This window comes from Labrus bergylta, chromosome 23 (genome assembly GCF_963930695.1).
Source record: "Labrus bergylta chromosome 23, fLabBer1.1, whole genome shotgun sequence".
NCBI lineage: Eukaryota > Metazoa > Chordata > Actinopteri > Labriformes > Labridae > Labrus > Labrus bergylta.
In genome coordinates this window covers 588,450-605,489 of record NC_089217.1, presented here as the reverse complement: position 1 = coordinate 605,489, position 17,040 = coordinate 588,450, and the positions used below count along the sequence as shown (strand labels likewise).

Below are 17,040 nucleotides of genomic sequence, written 5' to 3'. Positions count from 1 at the left end.
TATGTCGTTTTTTTCGTTTTTTTGATGACTATAGTATGTCGTTTTTCTTTATGGACTATAGTATGTCGTTTTTTTGATGGACTATATAGTATGTTGTTTTTTTTATGGACTATAGTATGTCGTTTGTTTTGATGGACTATAGTATGTTGTTTTTCTTTATGGACTATAGTATGTCGTTTTTCTTTATGGACTATAGTATGTCGTTTTTTTTTGATGGACTTATAGTATGTCGTTTTTTTGATGGACTATAGTATGTCGATTTTTATAAAAGAAACGAGATACATCCTTCATCAAAAAAATGCAAAAACGACATACTAACATTCATAGACAAAACAACATAGCAATGTATATATGTATTCTTGTTTGTATTTGTGCATACATTAGTTGATGTATCTGTTTTGTAATCTCTGATTTTATGTGTTGATGTGTTTCTTAATGTCTATATTTATGTTTGTGTATGTAATATTTCACGTAAGTTTCTGTGCCTTGATGTATGTAATCAAATGAACTGACAACAAACTGTTTTTAATTATTCTTTAATGACCCAGTTTACATCAATCTGACTGCAAAATATAAAAACAGATTTACATTCTCAGGCCTGTGATGTATCATACAATTATTAAATATACTTGTGATATATACTTGTGGCTCAGTTGGTAGAGTCGTCGCCTCTCAACTGGAAAGTCGAGGGTTCGATCCCCAGCTGAGCAACATGTCCGATGTGTCCCTGGGCAAGACACTTAACCCCGAATTGCTCCCGCTGCTTCAGTGGTGGTGTATGAATGGGATAAGTTACTTCTAACGATACATAGCGATCACTACCATCAGTGTGTGAATGTGTAGGTGTGACATGTGGTGTAAAAGCGCTTTGAGTAGTTGGAAGACTAGAAAAGCGCTATATAAGCTCAAGTCCATTTACCATATACTTTATTATAACAAAATACTATCAGTATTGATATTATTTATTACATCTGGGAATGATAACTTTATAATGATAGGGATTAAAGCCATAGATCATTGTCCTTAAATATAAACCCATCAAACAGGAAGTGAATGTAAAAACCCTGAAATGCCCTCACCAGTCAGTCATATTAAAAAAAAGAGGGTTACTCTAATAGCTACAATATTTATCATTTCAAAAACGTCATGTTTTCAACACACCTATGGCATAAAAATATCTCTAATTTAGACAATTCTTTCAAATATGTAAAAGAAAAACAACTTTTCTTTAAAATGTTTAGACTATTTATGAACAACTGTATAAAAGATGGACTAAATGTGAATCTAAATATACAACTTTAAAGCAGGTTACACTGAAAGTCTGATTACAGCCGTATAAAATCGCTTGCAGCTACTTGACAAGAGTTTGATTTCACTACAAAACTCGTGACATACAATAAATGTGCATTATCATATTAAAAAAGAGTATTACATCAATATTTACATACAGCACTACGTGTAATGTTTTAAATAAACAGCTTATATCGAGCGGTGGGTGAGAACAGACAGTCAAAATGAAACATATGGCTCTTTCATCCCTGTGACAGTTTCATCGAGGTTAGCGGCTCGCTAACACTGCTAGCTAACGTCAGATTTAAAGGTCACATATCCTCCTCCTCTTCTTCAGTGTAAATAAGTCTCAGAGCTCCTCTTCAACATGTGTGTGAAGTTTCTTGTTCTAAATCCACTCTGATCCTGTATTTGATCATGTCTATAAACCCCTCTATTTCAGCCCTGCTCAGAACAGGCTGTTTCTGTGTCTGTAGCTTTAAATATGCAAATGAGCTGTGTCTGACCACGCCCCCTCTCTGGAAGGGCTTGGGTGTACTCGGTGCTTTCTGGCTCCATGTCCTATTGTTTACGGTGAGAAGGCAGACTCAGAGGGCAGAACAAACACCTAGCTGTGGGAGTGTCACCCACCTGGGGGAGGGGCTACTGCCCTTTGTGATGTCATGAAGGGAAAATCTACAAACGGCCTGTTTGCGCACACATTTTCTGAAAAGTGGAGCAGGCAGAAGACGAAGAGGATGGACTTTTCTCATCGTTGGGGGGTTTGGAGACGGACTAGAGACACATGTTAGAGGAACATGGAGAAGAGGATTTTATAGAATATGTGACCTTAAAACTCATACTTCTATGAACGGCCAACGACCTGAGATTAACCCGTTTCCTGTCTTTAGAAAAGTCCTTCAACACTTTGATTGTGATTTCCTCTGCCAAATTGAAATGGATCTCTTCTTTAACTTAATTTTTAAAAGTTTAAATGTTAAATATCGCCAAATTTTAGATTAAATATTGATTAAATGTCAGGCCAAAGTTACAAAGAGAAGCTTGGCTGTATTCCAGGCAAACATTTCTCATTTTATCACAATTAAACATTTATTATTTGCTCTAATACCTCTCCTAACTTGGGAACAGATAAGAGTGTTTATTTGTAACACTGGTCAATAACTTCACATTAAAGAAATACTAAAGACCTTGTAAGCCTGAAATGATCCATGTCTTATTCTATTAAATCAGGATTTAGCGTCCGGTGTAGATGAAATCTGTGGAGACACAAACAGAAGTAAAGGTCATTACTTGTGTCTTGTTTCTGAGCAAATATCATCTAGAGAAGTCCAGAGGGGGGGCCGGGGTGTCATGGGTCACCCTTAAAATCTGATTGGTCAGCCTAGGTGCCACCCCAAGTCTTTTTTATAGATCCATGGGCGCTGCGGTTGTTATTAAAACGTTGTCTAAGCGCTTAACTCTTTTCAAAATTAAAACAAAAAAGGATTCTGTTTTCAGGGGATTGTTCATGTGTAAACGTTCCCCGGGTGTTTTTAGTGTGAAAAGCTCACCGCGGCAGTACTCGGGGTTGAAGTTCTCGTAGATGGGGTAGAGAGGATTCTCCTGTTCACTGCGGTGTTTTCTGGCTCTCAGGACGTCTCGAACACACTGGTGCAGGAAGGCATACTGGCACTGCAACACACACACACACACACACACACACATGTTTAAAATATAATACACACAATGATGTCATAAAACACTGCTCGTTAAAGGTCCAGTCAGTGAGCTGTGTAGAGAGTGAGATGATAAAGGTATCTTACTCTCTGATCATTAAGGAAACATGCATGTTGAAGTGCTGGCTTCTCTGACAACAATGCAGCAGCCAGTATGTCCTCCTTCTAACTTTAGATTAACTTTAGACCCCCCAGCAGACGTGTAATAAAAAGTTTCATGTTGATCTCTTTGGGGGTTGGTTACCTCGGTCTGCACCATGTGTTGGCGGTGCAGGCGGAGGTCGAACACACAGCTGTACAGGTCGATGGTTCCTTTAGAGTCCAACTGCTGCAGAACTCGATCCAGGGCGATGAACGTCCCCGTGCGGCCAACACCAGCACTAACACACACACACACACACACACACACACACACACACACACACACACAGAATTAAAAAACAGAGACCCGGTCCAAAGGATCAAATGAACATTTCCCATGTTTACGTTGTGTCCTGCCCCCTGAAGGCTCACAGTCCACCCACACCCTCAGTCCTACCTGCAGTGTACGACCGTGGCTCCGCTGCTTGGAGATCGGTCCACGTAGTCCCGGACCGTCCTGACGAACTGGATCAGGGACTGGGTGCTCTCTGGGACTCCGTGGTCGGGCCACACGGTGTAGTGGAAGTGACGCAGCACCCGAGGGTAACTGCAGCTGCTCTCCTGTCGCCATGAAGAAGAAACAGTGGTTACTTCCTGTTTCATGGACTAACACAGAACTTCATTTACAAGAGGAGGAGGAAGAGGAGGAAGAGGAAGAGGAGGAGGAAGAGGAGGAGGAAGAGGAAGAGGAGGAGGAAGAGGAAGAGGAGGAGGGAGAGGAGGAAGAAGAGGAGGAGGAGGAGGAAGAGGAAGAGGAGGAGGAAGACGAGGAGGAGGAAGAGGAAGAGGAGGAGGAGGAGGAGGAGGAGGAGGAGGAAGAAGAGGAGGAGGAAGAGGAGGAGGAGGAGGAAGAGGAGGAGGATCAGAGCGGGTACCGATGTGATCTTGAACTCTCTGATGGTCCACTCTGGGAGGACGGACTCGGAGAGCATCTGAATGACCAGATCCCCGTAGTAGAGCGGCTCTCTGTCTGCAGGCCAGTACTGATCACACTTCACCTGAGACACACACACACACACACACACACACACACACACACACACACACACACACACACACACACACACACACACACACATGCACACACACACACACACACACACACACACACACACACACAGTTCAAATTGACAAAGCTTTTAAAAACTCCAGATCTTCAGTGGGTCTATGTGGCGCCCCCGTCTGTTCAGATACTCTCAGCACGTCGACCTGAATCTGTTTCGATGTTGAGTCTTTAGGTGTCTGATTACCTGGGACACTGAATTAAAGATTATCTGACTCACCCGTCCTTTCTCCACACACTGCGTCACCATGACGACGTTGTAGACGCCGTGCTCCCACACCATCCGCCAGAAATCGTCTTTGGTGCCGGGCAGCGGGCCCTGAGTGGCGATGTACTCCCTGCGATAGTTATTACCCTGCACACACACACACACACACACACATATGAGTGTGTGTGTGTGTGTGTGTGTGTGTGTGTGTGTGTGTGTGTGTGTGTGTGTTCGTACAGGCATGTAGCTGGCGTTGATGTAGTCGGAGCAGGGGTCGTCCTCCAGGTACGACAGCTTCACTCTGGTCGGATCATCTGCAAGAAACAACCAATCAGAACGCTTCAAACACACCATGTGAGGTTTTCCTCTCCAGTATTCTTTGTTTGCTCTGTTTTTGGTCTCCTCCACCTCCTGAGGGACATCTCTGACTCTGACTCTGAAGAAACTTCACAGAGCTGTTTTGTGTTGCTGGTTGAAGAGGAGGAGGAGCCTGTGAACCTTAAAAGACGTTTGTAGCTCTGCAAAAAAGTCGACTCAACGACGGAGTCCCAGAAGAACCCTCCTCTGCATGACACGTCGTGAAGTTATTAATGTTTTCATCACCTCCAGCCTCGACCCTCCCACTGGTACACCACCGTCGCCATGGGAACAAGAGCGGCCTCATTAATTAAAGCTTTTAACGATGTCGTCTTTGTAATGATCTTCACATTGATTGCTTTGTTTTACTCACAGAGGAGGCTGACAGCCGCAGGCTTTCTGTCACTTTCACATTATTCATTATATTTCTCAGCGCTGCAGAGCCGGGAAGAGTAAGTAAAAAACTAAATCAGCAGAGACAGACTGAACATGCATCTGATGAAAGTCTGGTGGTGCAGTGAGTGTCTTAAAGGCTTTATATGCGATTTTTTGATCCAGCAGATGTCGCCCTTGAGCACCAGCATAAAACCAAAACAACTCTCGCTGCATTGTTGTGTTAGCATGCTAATGCTAGCGATCTTTATTATGCTGGTATCTTCACACTGCATGTAAATTGACCTGAAATGAGCGTGATCTAGAAACACAGTTAAGCAGTGAGTACAGTATGTTATTCTTCTTTTCTCTAGTCCCTCAATCAAACAACTTTTATACACGAGGGGAGGAGTCAGCCGGCTGTCCTGGCGATGTAAACAAAGTGAAGATAGGACTCTGAAAACTCTGAAAACATCACAGACAGTGGGACTCGGGTGTTACACCCATTGTAGACAGTCATGACTCACAGAGTTATTTTCAGAGGATAGACTTGATTTATATTATATTTAAGTGTGAAAAATCACAAAGAAAGACTTTAAAGAAATGCTGCTGAACTGAAGCGTGGCAGAGGCTGACGTCAGCATCAGATCAGTAAGGAGGTTCACTCAGCAGGTGTCCCACACTGACATCATTAACGGTCTGAGTGAGAATAATAGATCTCCTTTAAGCTTGGACCTGGACTCACAGGGCAGGATGTTGTTGTAGCGGTTCTTTCCTCGGTTCTCGGGCACTCGGGCGATGTCCATCGTTTGGTTTCTCCCGACATCCTTCAGATCCTAAAAACAAACACAAGACGATGAATGTCTCTTTGTTACTGAGTGTTTTTCAAAGTAAAAGCTTCGTTTGTTGACAGAATGTGTTGATAAGTGAGTTTCACCTCAAACTCCTCAGACAGGAGGTAGTTGGAGTCAGCCTGCAGTTTGCTCAGGTGGGACTCAAAGTGGCACGCTTTGATAGGACTGAAGACAAACAGATAGAAGGAGAACTGGTTAACATGTTTCTCAATCAGTGGTTCATCGATTAAACCTCAGAGACCACAAACACCACAAAGAATCGAGAGATTCTCACCTGGTGACCCGACGGTTACTGCAACAGGAACAAGAAAACAAAAGTTGATGTTTTAGAAGTGATGATAACAGAACATTTCTCTCAGTTTTCATAAGTGCATGGTTGATTTTATACAGCAGTAACATCTCACAACAGACAAATGAAAACATGAGGAAAAAAGAACAAGTCACACTTTAAAGGAGCAGTATGTAACTCTGCCCCCTAGTGTTTAAAATGGGTACTGCAGTCTAAATTCTAAACATTGTAGAGAGCTGTCTCCCCCCCTCCTCTCTAGAGTGGATGCTCACTCAGGTCACCATGTGGTGGACTCTGAAGCTTCAGTGTTTATCCAGCTCTGCATGGGTCTGTAAACCTTTCTGAAGTGATTGTACCCGACCTAAAAAGCCTCTGCATGTTTCTAATAAACAAACTAGGATCAATATTGGAGATGCTTTTGAAAAATGGAGAGAGGTTAGAACACAGAAAGGTTTACAGACCCATGCAGAGCTGGATATAGCTGGGAGGACAGCTCTCTATAATAGTCTTGTGATTGTTTATATTAATTATTATGAAAGTAATATTTTCTAAAAGGATGCTGCTGCAGTTTGAATAATTTAAAAAAAGAACTTTAAGGTCTCTTTGGAGCAGAGAGACGATCTGTTTCAGTGATCTGTGAATACACAAATATCTGCACACACACACACACACTAACACACACTCAGAGTAATTAACAGATGCTGTGGGTGAGCGATGAGGTAATCTGAGAGAGAGAGAGAGAGAGAGAGAGAGAGAGGGAGGGAGAGAGAGAGAGGGAGTGTTTTATTGGAAAGGAATACTTCACACACTCACATATCGGACGGAGGAGGTATTGGAAACTAATATCTCTCTCTCTCTTCCACACTCAAGTCTTACCTCCTGACGCCCACGTATAACCCTGAAGACGACGGAACCTCCTTCCACATACTCATCCTCACCACCGGGTTCTCCTGCACAGCCCTGCACACACACACACACAGACACACACACACACACACACACACACACACACACACACACACACACACACACACACACACACACAGAGACACACACACACACACACACACACACACACACACACACACACACACACACACACACACACACACACACACACACACACACACACACACACACACACACACACACAGACAAAGTGAAGTCTCAGTCCGTTTTAGGATTCACTCTGGATGAGACTCAGTATTCTGTGTGTGTTTTGGAGCACTCACACTTTGCGTAGCCTCTGTCTGTAGACCAGCAGCGAGACGACGGCCACCATCATACCGATCAGGAACATCCCCGCACTCAGACCCTCCACTACGCCCCCTAGAGGCTCTGACACACACAGACACACAGTTAGTCACGTGTGAGGAAGAGAGGGCCTTTTCTATCACATAAACAAAACAGGGAAAGGAAGTTTTTCCAGCAATTTAATTTTTTTCTCCTGGTCTATATTTAGGGCTTTTATTTTGTCGGTGCCTCTGGACTTCCTGTTTTCATTGGAGGACATAAACAATAAACACCTCAGGCAGTGGGAACTTTCCTTTACTTTAATTAGGACAAGGTGTAGAGGAAACAGTTGTTTTAAGTTTGAAGTCTCCAAGAGTTTCATGTGTGTGTGTGTGTGTGTGTGTGTGTGTGTGGTGTGTGTGTGTGTGTGTGTGTGTGGTGTGTGTGTGTGTGTGTGTGTGGTGTATGTGTGTGTGTGTGTGTGTGGTGTGTGTGTGTGTGTGTGTGTGTGTGTGTGTGTGTGTGTGTGTGTGTGTGGTGTGTGTGTGTGTGTGTGTGGTGTGTGTGTGTGTGTGTGGTGTATGTGTGTGTGTGTGTGTGTGTGTGTGTGTGTGTGTGTGTGTGTGTGTGTGTGTGTGTGTGTGTGTGTGTGTGACTCACCTGCGTGCGTGCGGAGCGGTGCAGACAGGTAAGTGTCGGTGAACAGCGGTTGGGGGAACTCTCTGTGGTTTCCGTCGAACAGCCTGGTGAACGCCCGCACGCTCAGCCTGTACGAGGTTTTGGACTTCAGCGGGCCGTCGCAGAAGCCGCCGTAGCTGTCGCTCAGGTAGAGGTCGTCGTCGTGGTAACGGTCACAAGCCCCACCCAGACGATCTCCTCCTGCGCCCAGGTTCACCTCAATCACCTGGACGATTATTAAAATGAAAACACTGTCAACCAAATCCTTTATTTTAATAACTTATTTAAAACCTGTTAGGCTTTTATTTTGAAATTGTGTACCGTCTAATTAAGCTGAGAGTACCTGCTATTTGAATTCAAGCCTGCTTTTATTTTGAAAATAAAGTAAGGACCTTCTGGTAGATTGAAGGTTACGACATTAAAGCCTGGCTCAGACCGTGATCGGGCTGAGAGGTCACTTCCTGTTCATTCCACATTTATAACAGGAAGCTGATTTGAAGTGTTACCTGTCCAGGTGAGGCCTCCGTGTCCTGAGGGCAGCGGCTGGTGAAGTAGGCGGTCTGATACGCTCTGACGGAGGAGTTAGTGATGTAGTCGCGGTATGAGGGCAGAGGGTGGCGCTGCTCCGGCTGCAGCATCTCATTGGCTGTCAGAAAAGAGACGAACAGGAAGACAGATATTATGACCCAAATATTCACAAAGTTTTGGGGGATGAATGTTGTTCTCTTACCGTCAGACTCGGCTACGATCACAGCGAAGTATCTGACGGCTCCGTTGGCGTCGCTGAACCACGAGCAGTTGAAGCGAAACAAGATGGAGGACGAGGTGAGTTTGGAGGACTTCTCGCTGACACGTACGCTGGGGGGCGGGACCGGAGGGCCTGAAAAGAATGTAAACAAAAATGTGAAAGAGCTTTTGGGTATTCTGCACCTTCAGCCTGAAATCTGTTGCAGAATGACTCGACCAGCTGCCGTCCTTAAACGTTTTTTAAAATCTAAAACCAAAGTTGTTCTGAATGTTTGTTTCTAATAAAGAAACGTGCTCAGCGGGGGGGAGACAGCTCTCTGGAGTAATGACCTATTTAATAACAACTAGTGATAAATCATTTTAAAGATCTAACTTTTTCCTCTTCTTCTGCAGAATTGAACTAATTGAATCTTTATTCTCTTCCTGTTTCCTCTCCTCGTCTCTGCTGGTTTCTGTCTCACGGTCCAGTTGTGTCAGGATGATTTATAACGAGGAGGAAAGGCATCAAGAGAACGAGTGTGTGTGTGTGTGTGTGTGTGTGTGTGTGTGTGTGTCTGTGTGTGTGTGTGTGTGTGTGTGTGTGTGTGTGTGTGTGTGTGTCTGTGTGTGTGTGTGTGTGTGTGTGTCTGTGTCTGTGTGTGTGTGTGTGTGTGTGTGTGTGTGTGTGTGTCTGTGTGTGTGTGTGTGTGTGTGTGTGTGTGTGTGTCTGTGTGTGTGTGTGTGTGTGTGTCTGTGTCTGTGTGTGTGTGTGTGTGTGTGTGTGTGTGTGTGTGTCTGTGTGTGTGTGTGTGTGTCTGTGTCTGTGTGTGTGTGTGTGTGTGTGTGTGTGTGTGTGTCTGTGTGTGTGTGTGTGTGTGTGTGTGTGTGTGTGTCTGTGTGTGTGTGTGTGTGTGTGTCTGTGTCTGTGTGTGTGTGTGTGTGTGTGTGTGTGTGTGTGTGTCTGTGTGTGTCTGTGTGTGTGTGTGTGTGTGTGTGTGTGTGTGTGTGTGTCTGTGTGTGTGTGTGTGTGTGTGTGTGTCTGTGTGTGTGTGTGTGTGTGTCTGTCTGTGTGTGTGTGTGTGTGTGTGTGTGTGTGTGTGTGTGTGTGTGTGTGTGTGTCTGTGTGTGTGTGTGTGTGTCTGTGTGTGTGTGTGTGTGTGTCTGTGTGTGTCTGTGTGTGTGTGTGTGTGTGTGTGTGTGTGTGTGTGTGTCTGTGTGTGTCTGTGTGTGTGTGTGTGTGTGTGTGTGTCTGTGTCTGTGTGTGTGTGTGTGTGTGTGTGTGTCTGTGTGTGTGTGTGTGTGTGTGTCTGTGTGTGTGTGTGTGTGTGTGTGTGTGTGTGTGTGTGTGTGTGTGTGTACTCACGGTCTATCATGGTGACGGTCGTATATGTCGCCGGTGGACTCGTGTGCCCCGCTGACGACACTCTGACGGTCACCGAGTACTTCCTGAACGCCTCCAGGTGGTCCAGCGTTACCGCCGTGACGCCGCCGGCCAGGCGCAGCGCCGAGGTCAGTTCCCCGCCGTCGTGGCGACGGCACTCAACCTCGTACGAGTCAAAATCGGAGGGAGGAGGCGACCAGGAGCAGGAGAGGGAGGAGGAGGAGACGGGGAAGCAGTGGACAGACCTGAGAGGAGACGGACCTGAGAGGAGAGGGAAGGAGACAAGGAGGCAAGGGAGGAGGGCAGAGGAGGAAGGAAAAGCGAGGGACAAGGAGAGAGGAGACAAGAGGAGAGATGGGGAAAATACGAGAGGAAAGGAGAGAAGGAGGGGACGAAGAGAGGAGGGAAGACACAAGTAGAAAGTAGAAAAGGAAAATAAAGAAAGAGGGAAAAGAGAGGAGACAAGGACAGAGGGAAGGGAGAGACGACCAGAGACCAGGTACACAATTAGGAAGGAGAGAGGAGACAAGGAGAAAAGGCAGAGGAGGGATGGAAGGGGAGAGATAAGGAGAACAAGATGGAGATCAGGGAAGAGGGGATAACAGTTATGACCTCTGACCTTTCTGAAAATCAGAGAAAAGTTCTTCATTAAATCCTTTGTGATGCTGCCCTCTAGTGGAGAGCCGGAGCAGCATCCTCCACTGTGTTCATTTAAACCATGGGGTTCATTTTCCACAAGTTTAAGAGTCTAAATGACTTATTGTATGAATGTTTTTGAATGTCTTAAGTAGATAAACAACAGTCCAAAGACTGACCCACATAAGAAACATCCATGAGATCTAGTCAAATGCAAACAACCAAATAATTGAATAAACACAAACAACTTTTTCAGACGCTACAAATCACAAACTAATAATCAGTTATTCAAATATTTGATGTTAATCCACTAAACCCCACTAACTATCTTTGGAGGTACATTTGTCACCGTCCACCTACTTGTCCTTACGCTCCTCTGGATTGGCCGACTCCTGACTGTAGGCCCGCCACTGGCTCCGCCTCCACTGATGGTCTCCACGGTGAAGTTGTAGCGTCGCCCCGGGAACATCCCGCCCACAACGCGGCTGGTAGGCAGAGTCTGTGTGACGGACAGCTGGTCCGGAGGAGTCCACTGTAGGCTGAAGCTGTCGTAGTCCCCGAGGGCGGGACCAGACCAGGCCAGCTCTATCGTGTCATTGGTCGGGCCTTGTTTGACGGAAAGGTGAGTGGGCGGCTCGGGGGCTGGGAGGTAAAATAAACAAAAAAACACTGTTTAAAAAAACAGTAAAAATAACTCTGAGTTAAATTTGGGGATTTTAGTTCTCTTACAAGTGCGTCCGAGCGCCGAGACGTTATTGGTCAGTTCTCCGCTGTGTGTGATGACCTCAGCGCGGTACAGCCTACCAGGAGTCAGCCCAGAGAACCTGTGACTCTTATGCTCCGCCCCCAGTGTCTGCGCTCCCAGAGACGCTCCAGAGACGTCGTATAAAACCACCTTAAAGGTATCGAAAACAACGGGTTGGAAGAGATGAGGAACGTTTGTTCTCAAACAGAATTCATTTACATTTTAATGATGTCATCTTTCCAAACCTTCATCCAGGTTAGTCTTTCACCTCCTCACCCAGGAAAACTCTGAAATACTATCAGCTAAATGTCACATGCACGACTGAGTACACAACAATCTACACATCTGTCAGACCAACAACAAACAAATTAAAGTACTTTATACTGACTCATTTATTGGATGGATAACGGAGCCCTGCATTACATCAGATGCAGTTTACACGATTTAATAATTTCAACACATTCTGAATGTACAGATTGTCCACTTTCAAAGGAGACCTGACTTGTGCTTGTAGTCGTAACTCTTTGTAAATAGCATGAACTTTAGTCACAAATCTGTAATATCGACTCTCTCTCCATTTTCAAATCTCATCTTTTTAAACTGGCATATTCAGTCTGATCTGACCCGTTCTCATAACTCCTTTACATCCTGTATGTTTGTGTTTTTGTGTTTTTAATGTCAATTTTTATCGTTGTGTTGTTACTTTGTTGTTTTTATCTCTGCTCTGTAAGGTGACCTTGAGAGTTTTGAAAGGCACCTTTAACTAAAATGTATTATTATTATTATTATGTTTGGATATGAATTTTTAGGCCGTCTGTGTGTTTACCTGATAGCTGCTCCAGCTTCCCTCTCCGTGCTCCCAGCCGACTGTCAGTCTGTCCGTCTGTTCAGAACTCTGAACCTTCAGAGACAAAACTGTGGACGGGACTGCAGAGGAGAAAACAAAAAAAAGATAATTTGAGGATTGATATAAATGTGTAGGAAAAGAAGAATTAATAAACGTTTCCTTTGCGGTTTTTCTTTGAAATATGAACACATGGACCAACCTGTTCTGGCGAGGACAGACGAGTCGCTGTTCATGCCTCGGCTCCAGCTCACCACCTGCAGCCTGTACAGACTTCCTGCTCGGAGACCGGCGAACACACACTTGTCTGCATCCCGACCCACTTTCTGCAGGTCCACCAGCTCTCCCAGCACCTGCAGCATGGTCAGGTCATTGTATATTAAGAAAGACTGTGTAAGAGAACTACCACCACATTAGTACAGTAAACCTGGTGCTCACCTGGTGACGCTCCTTCCTTCTCCCTGCAGCGTCCTGTCTGTGATTGGCCGTCGCCTCGGTGACACTGTAGAGCGACAGGTCGTAGATGTCGACGTGGCCATCAGAGGGACTCCAGGAGAAGGAGAGCGAGGAGGTGTTGAGGGAGGTGACGGTGAGATTAGTGACTGCAGACGGACCTGAAAACACAGAAGAGGAAATATCACAACAAATTCAAGCTAAGACAAGAATTTATCTGACGTGTATTTTAAATCTTGTTTGACCCGAGTCCCGTCTGTGACCTAATATCGAGGAGGCGGGCTTTATGACCTGTACTGCAGCCAGTCAGCAGGGGGAGCTCTAAATATTTTGGCTTCACTTCCAAGCAGCAGGCACTCTGTCCACCTTGATTTAAAGTCTAAGCAGTCGACTGATCAAATTTACATGATTTGGGAAACAAGAAGAATAATATGGCTTAAACATTTCTGGGTGAACTTCAGTTACGTTTTATAAAAGTCTGAAGGTTGGTGGTTTGATCCCAGCTACCCCAAAATGTTCACAAGTCTTTGAGCAAGTGTAAATAAAAGTGTGTGTAGTTTGACGGATTAGCTCACGTGTTTGTCCCTCTGCCGTGGCCTCCTGTGACGGGACCCCCCCGCTGAGCGTCACCACCGTCACTCTGTACCACCTCCCCGACGTCAGACCCTCCAATCGCTCATTTCGACTCTCTGCGAGGACTGACCGATTGGCCAGAACGGCCCCGGCTTCGTCCAATAACTGCAGACTGTAACCGTCGTACACGCCCACCGGCCTCTCCCAGCTGACAGTGAGACTGTGGGTGGTGTGGTCGTTATCGGCCTGCAGGGCGGTGACACAGGACGGAGCTGGAGGCGGAAAATAAAATCGTCAATGATCATCGATATTGGCTTTAAAATGTGGATTAATTGAAGTAACAAAATTAAATCTTACCTGTTCTGCCGGTGGCTTTGTTGCTATTGTTCAGATTCCCGCTCCGTGATTGGACGGTGATGGTGTAGGCGTTCCCAGGGATCAGATCCAGGAACTCCAGGTAGGAGACGTATTTAGGGACGGGACGAGTCTCGACAACGGCCCCGCCCTGGAGACAAAAAGTGACAACAGAATATAAATTAAGAAACAAACTCTTAATCATTTATAGTCCATTCCTTCAGTTTAACAAAGTTCACCCATCAGCCATTATTCTATCATTGGTGTACCCCAAGGTTCAATACTTGGCCCCCCTTTTATTTGTGATATTTTAAATCTTTTCCATGGGGTCTGCTTTGTGAAACTGACCTTTGATTGGACACTGATATTGTGCAGCTGGACTCACCGTGGTGGATAATGAGACGATATACATGTCCATGTCACCGCCTCCAGGGGTCCAAGTAACCTCCAGCCCACGTGGTCGAGGAGCCAGCCGGAGGTTCCCGACTGCACTGGGGACTGTAGAGCAGAATCTGAGTTTAGGGAGACTGGACTGAGAGGTGTTTATTAGATGTTGTAAAACGTTTGGGATGGTCTCACCTGTCCGGCCCTCGATGTACTGAGCTCTCTGGTACGACCCGCTGAACGTCGACACCACAATCTTATAAAGTCGCCCCGAGTTCAGAGAGGTCAGCTGGTGACGTCTCACCTCGCTGCTCAACGTCACCGGAGGGAAAACGCGGGTGTCGTTGAAGAGCAGAGTCACCTGGAGACGAGTGGTGGCATCAATTATCATAAAAAGATTTCCCTCATACTTGCTCTGTACAGTAAACATTTAGTACATTCACATGTTTTCACCTTATGTTTATGTCAAAGTCTTTGTCCAGTGTTATTTCAATTCTACAGAAGTAGAAACACACACACCTCATAGTGGTCCACATCTCCGGGGGCGGGGCTCCAAGTGACGGTGAGGTCACCTGTCCCTGCGATAACTACAGACAGGTTTCCAACAGCGGCGGGAACTGAAGGAAACATTTCTCATTAATAATCATTTTTAAAAAATAAAACATTCAAAAGCATTTTTTTTCCCCTTCTTTCTGACTCACAGGTGCGTCCGTCGGTGGAGACGCTGCTGACGTAGTCCCCGCTCCAGGTTTCCACGGTGACAGTGTAGAGCCTCCCAGGCGTCAGGGACGAGAAGTCGCACTCGTGGCCAGCGGTGACGCTTTTGTTCTGCAGGACGCTGTTGTTGTAACCGATCAGAACCACGTACCGGTCCCGATCTCCTGCTGCGTGACGCCAGTACACCTGGAGACGCAAAACAGGAACAACATGACCGTTAAAGTCATAGAGTATTATATTAAATACTAACAATCACATCAGCCAATAGGGTGTGAGCATTAACTCATTGAATCATGATTCATTAAGAGCTGAAATAAATGAAATCACAATTTCATTTCATGCTATTTTGTCGCTTCAGGTGCACCGTAGAAGTCTCTGGACTGTGGGAGGAAGCTGGAGAACATGCAGACTCCACACAGAGAGACTCCTGTCAGACGGGGATTCAAACCAGGAACCTCCTCGCTGTGAGGCGACAGCGTGCAGCAGTTCCCTTTAAAGCCTGAAACAGTAATCACACTGAGACTCTCCAGTTTTAAACAAACCTTGAGGAAATCGTCTCGTGCAGAATGAACAGCTGTTGGATTCTGAACGGTCGCCGGTTCTACGACACAAACACAAGAACACAAATATAAAATAATATTAAGAACATGCAACAATGGGAAGTATTTAACTGCACTGTTCTGAAGTAAAAGGTCAAAGGTCGCATATTCTGCAGAATCCACTTCACCATGTTTCTCTAACACGGTCCATCTACAAACCGACCAATGAGGAGAAAAGTCAAGAATCCTCCTCACGTGTTCGAGCTGTGACCACGGTGGCGTTCTCCAGGCTGCCGCTCCTCGTCACTATGACAACGGTATACAACCTCCCGGCGACAAGAGAGCTGAAGGAGCACTCTGGCGAGGAGCGGGACATGGCGAGCGTGTGGACGGTCCCACTCCCGTCCTGTAGACGCACCAGGTAGCTCTCCACAACGCCGACCGCCGGACGCCATGACACGTGCAAAGCATCTGACTTGCCGCCGTTTGCAGTGGTTACCTCGGAAACGGACGCCGGAGCTGAAAACAAAAGGGCGGTGGTTATTAAACGGAAAAAGAACAATGGCAGGTGAAACACACGACAAACAGCCTGAGCTGAAAATAACCGGGACATTTTTCAGGAACACAATAGGTGGCTCCGAACAGGAAGTGTGTGTGTGTGTGTGTGTGTGTGTGTGTGTGTGTGTGTGTGTGTGTGTGTGTGTGTGTGTGTGTGTGTGTGTGTGTGTGTGTGTGTGTGTGTGTGTGTGTGTGTGTGTGTGTGTGTGTTATATGAGAACAATAGCTGAAATACCAAAATGTAACTGTGGAATGAAACACAAAGACACTCCCTCTGCTCAAAGGCTTCCTGCACACACACACACACACACACACACACACACACACACACACACACACACACACACAGGTAACACTGACTGATGTTTTGAATCATTACACTGTAACTCACTGGTTCGTCCCTCCAGACTGACGGGTTTAGACTTCAGTCCTCCGCTTGCAGTAGCAGCCTGCAGCATGTAGAGGGCGCCAGGAGTCAAACCAGACAGCAGCAGAGAGGAAGAAGAAACCGGAGCGCTGACGTTCTGAACAACAACACTAAGAATGGAAAAAGAAACAGTTTCAGTTTTATATTTACCGTTTATAAACGTTTTTTTAAAGAAGGCGAGTCACACTGACCCTTAAAAGATGTTTCTAGTACGAGGGTTTGAACTCACCCGTCCTGTAGCAGCGTCAGCGTGTACGAGTCCACGTCTCCTCGTGGTTTCTCCCATGATGCCTTGAGGCTGTCAACTCCTGAGCTCATCAGAGTGAGGCTGCTCAGCGCCATGGGAGCTAGAACACACGATGAGATACATCAACGTTAGTCGAGAGAGAGAGAGAGAGAGAGAGAGAGAGAGAGAGAGAGAGAGAGAGAGAGAGAGACAGAGAGACAGAGAGAGAGAGAGAGAGAGAGAGACAGAGAGAGAGAGAGAGAGAGAGAGAGACAGA

At 45.8% G+C, this 17,040-nt stretch overlaps 1 protein-coding gene across 2 annotated transcripts; it reads right to left on the bottom strand.

The window, feature by feature from the left end:
- Positions 1-520: 520 nt before the first annotated feature.
- On the bottom strand, positions 521-16,884 carry ptprb (protein tyrosine phosphatase receptor type b; the record flags this gene model as incomplete). Of its 2 annotated transcripts, XM_065951304.1 has the most annotated exon segments (32): positions 521-2,546; positions 2,841-2,961; positions 3,250-3,385; positions 3,544-3,707; positions 4,022-4,144; positions 4,430-4,564; positions 4,655-4,731; positions 5,892-5,982; positions 6,084-6,165; positions 6,275-6,292; positions 6,972-7,013; positions 7,166-7,249; positions 7,522-7,627; positions 8,183-8,426; positions 8,707-8,846; positions 8,931-9,080; positions 10,290-10,568; positions 11,304-11,585; positions 11,673-11,838; positions 12,515-12,615; positions 12,735-12,885; positions 12,971-13,146; positions 13,561-13,830; positions 13,916-14,063; positions 14,298-14,410; positions 14,492-14,657; positions 14,816-14,913; positions 14,998-15,199; positions 15,556-15,614; positions 15,808-16,071; positions 16,502-16,647; positions 16,767-16,884. In XM_065951304.1, coding segments are annotated over 32 exon segments (4,475 nt in total), but the record flags the coding sequence as incomplete, so codon positions are not given.
- Positions 16,885-17,040: the final 156 nt, after the last annotated feature.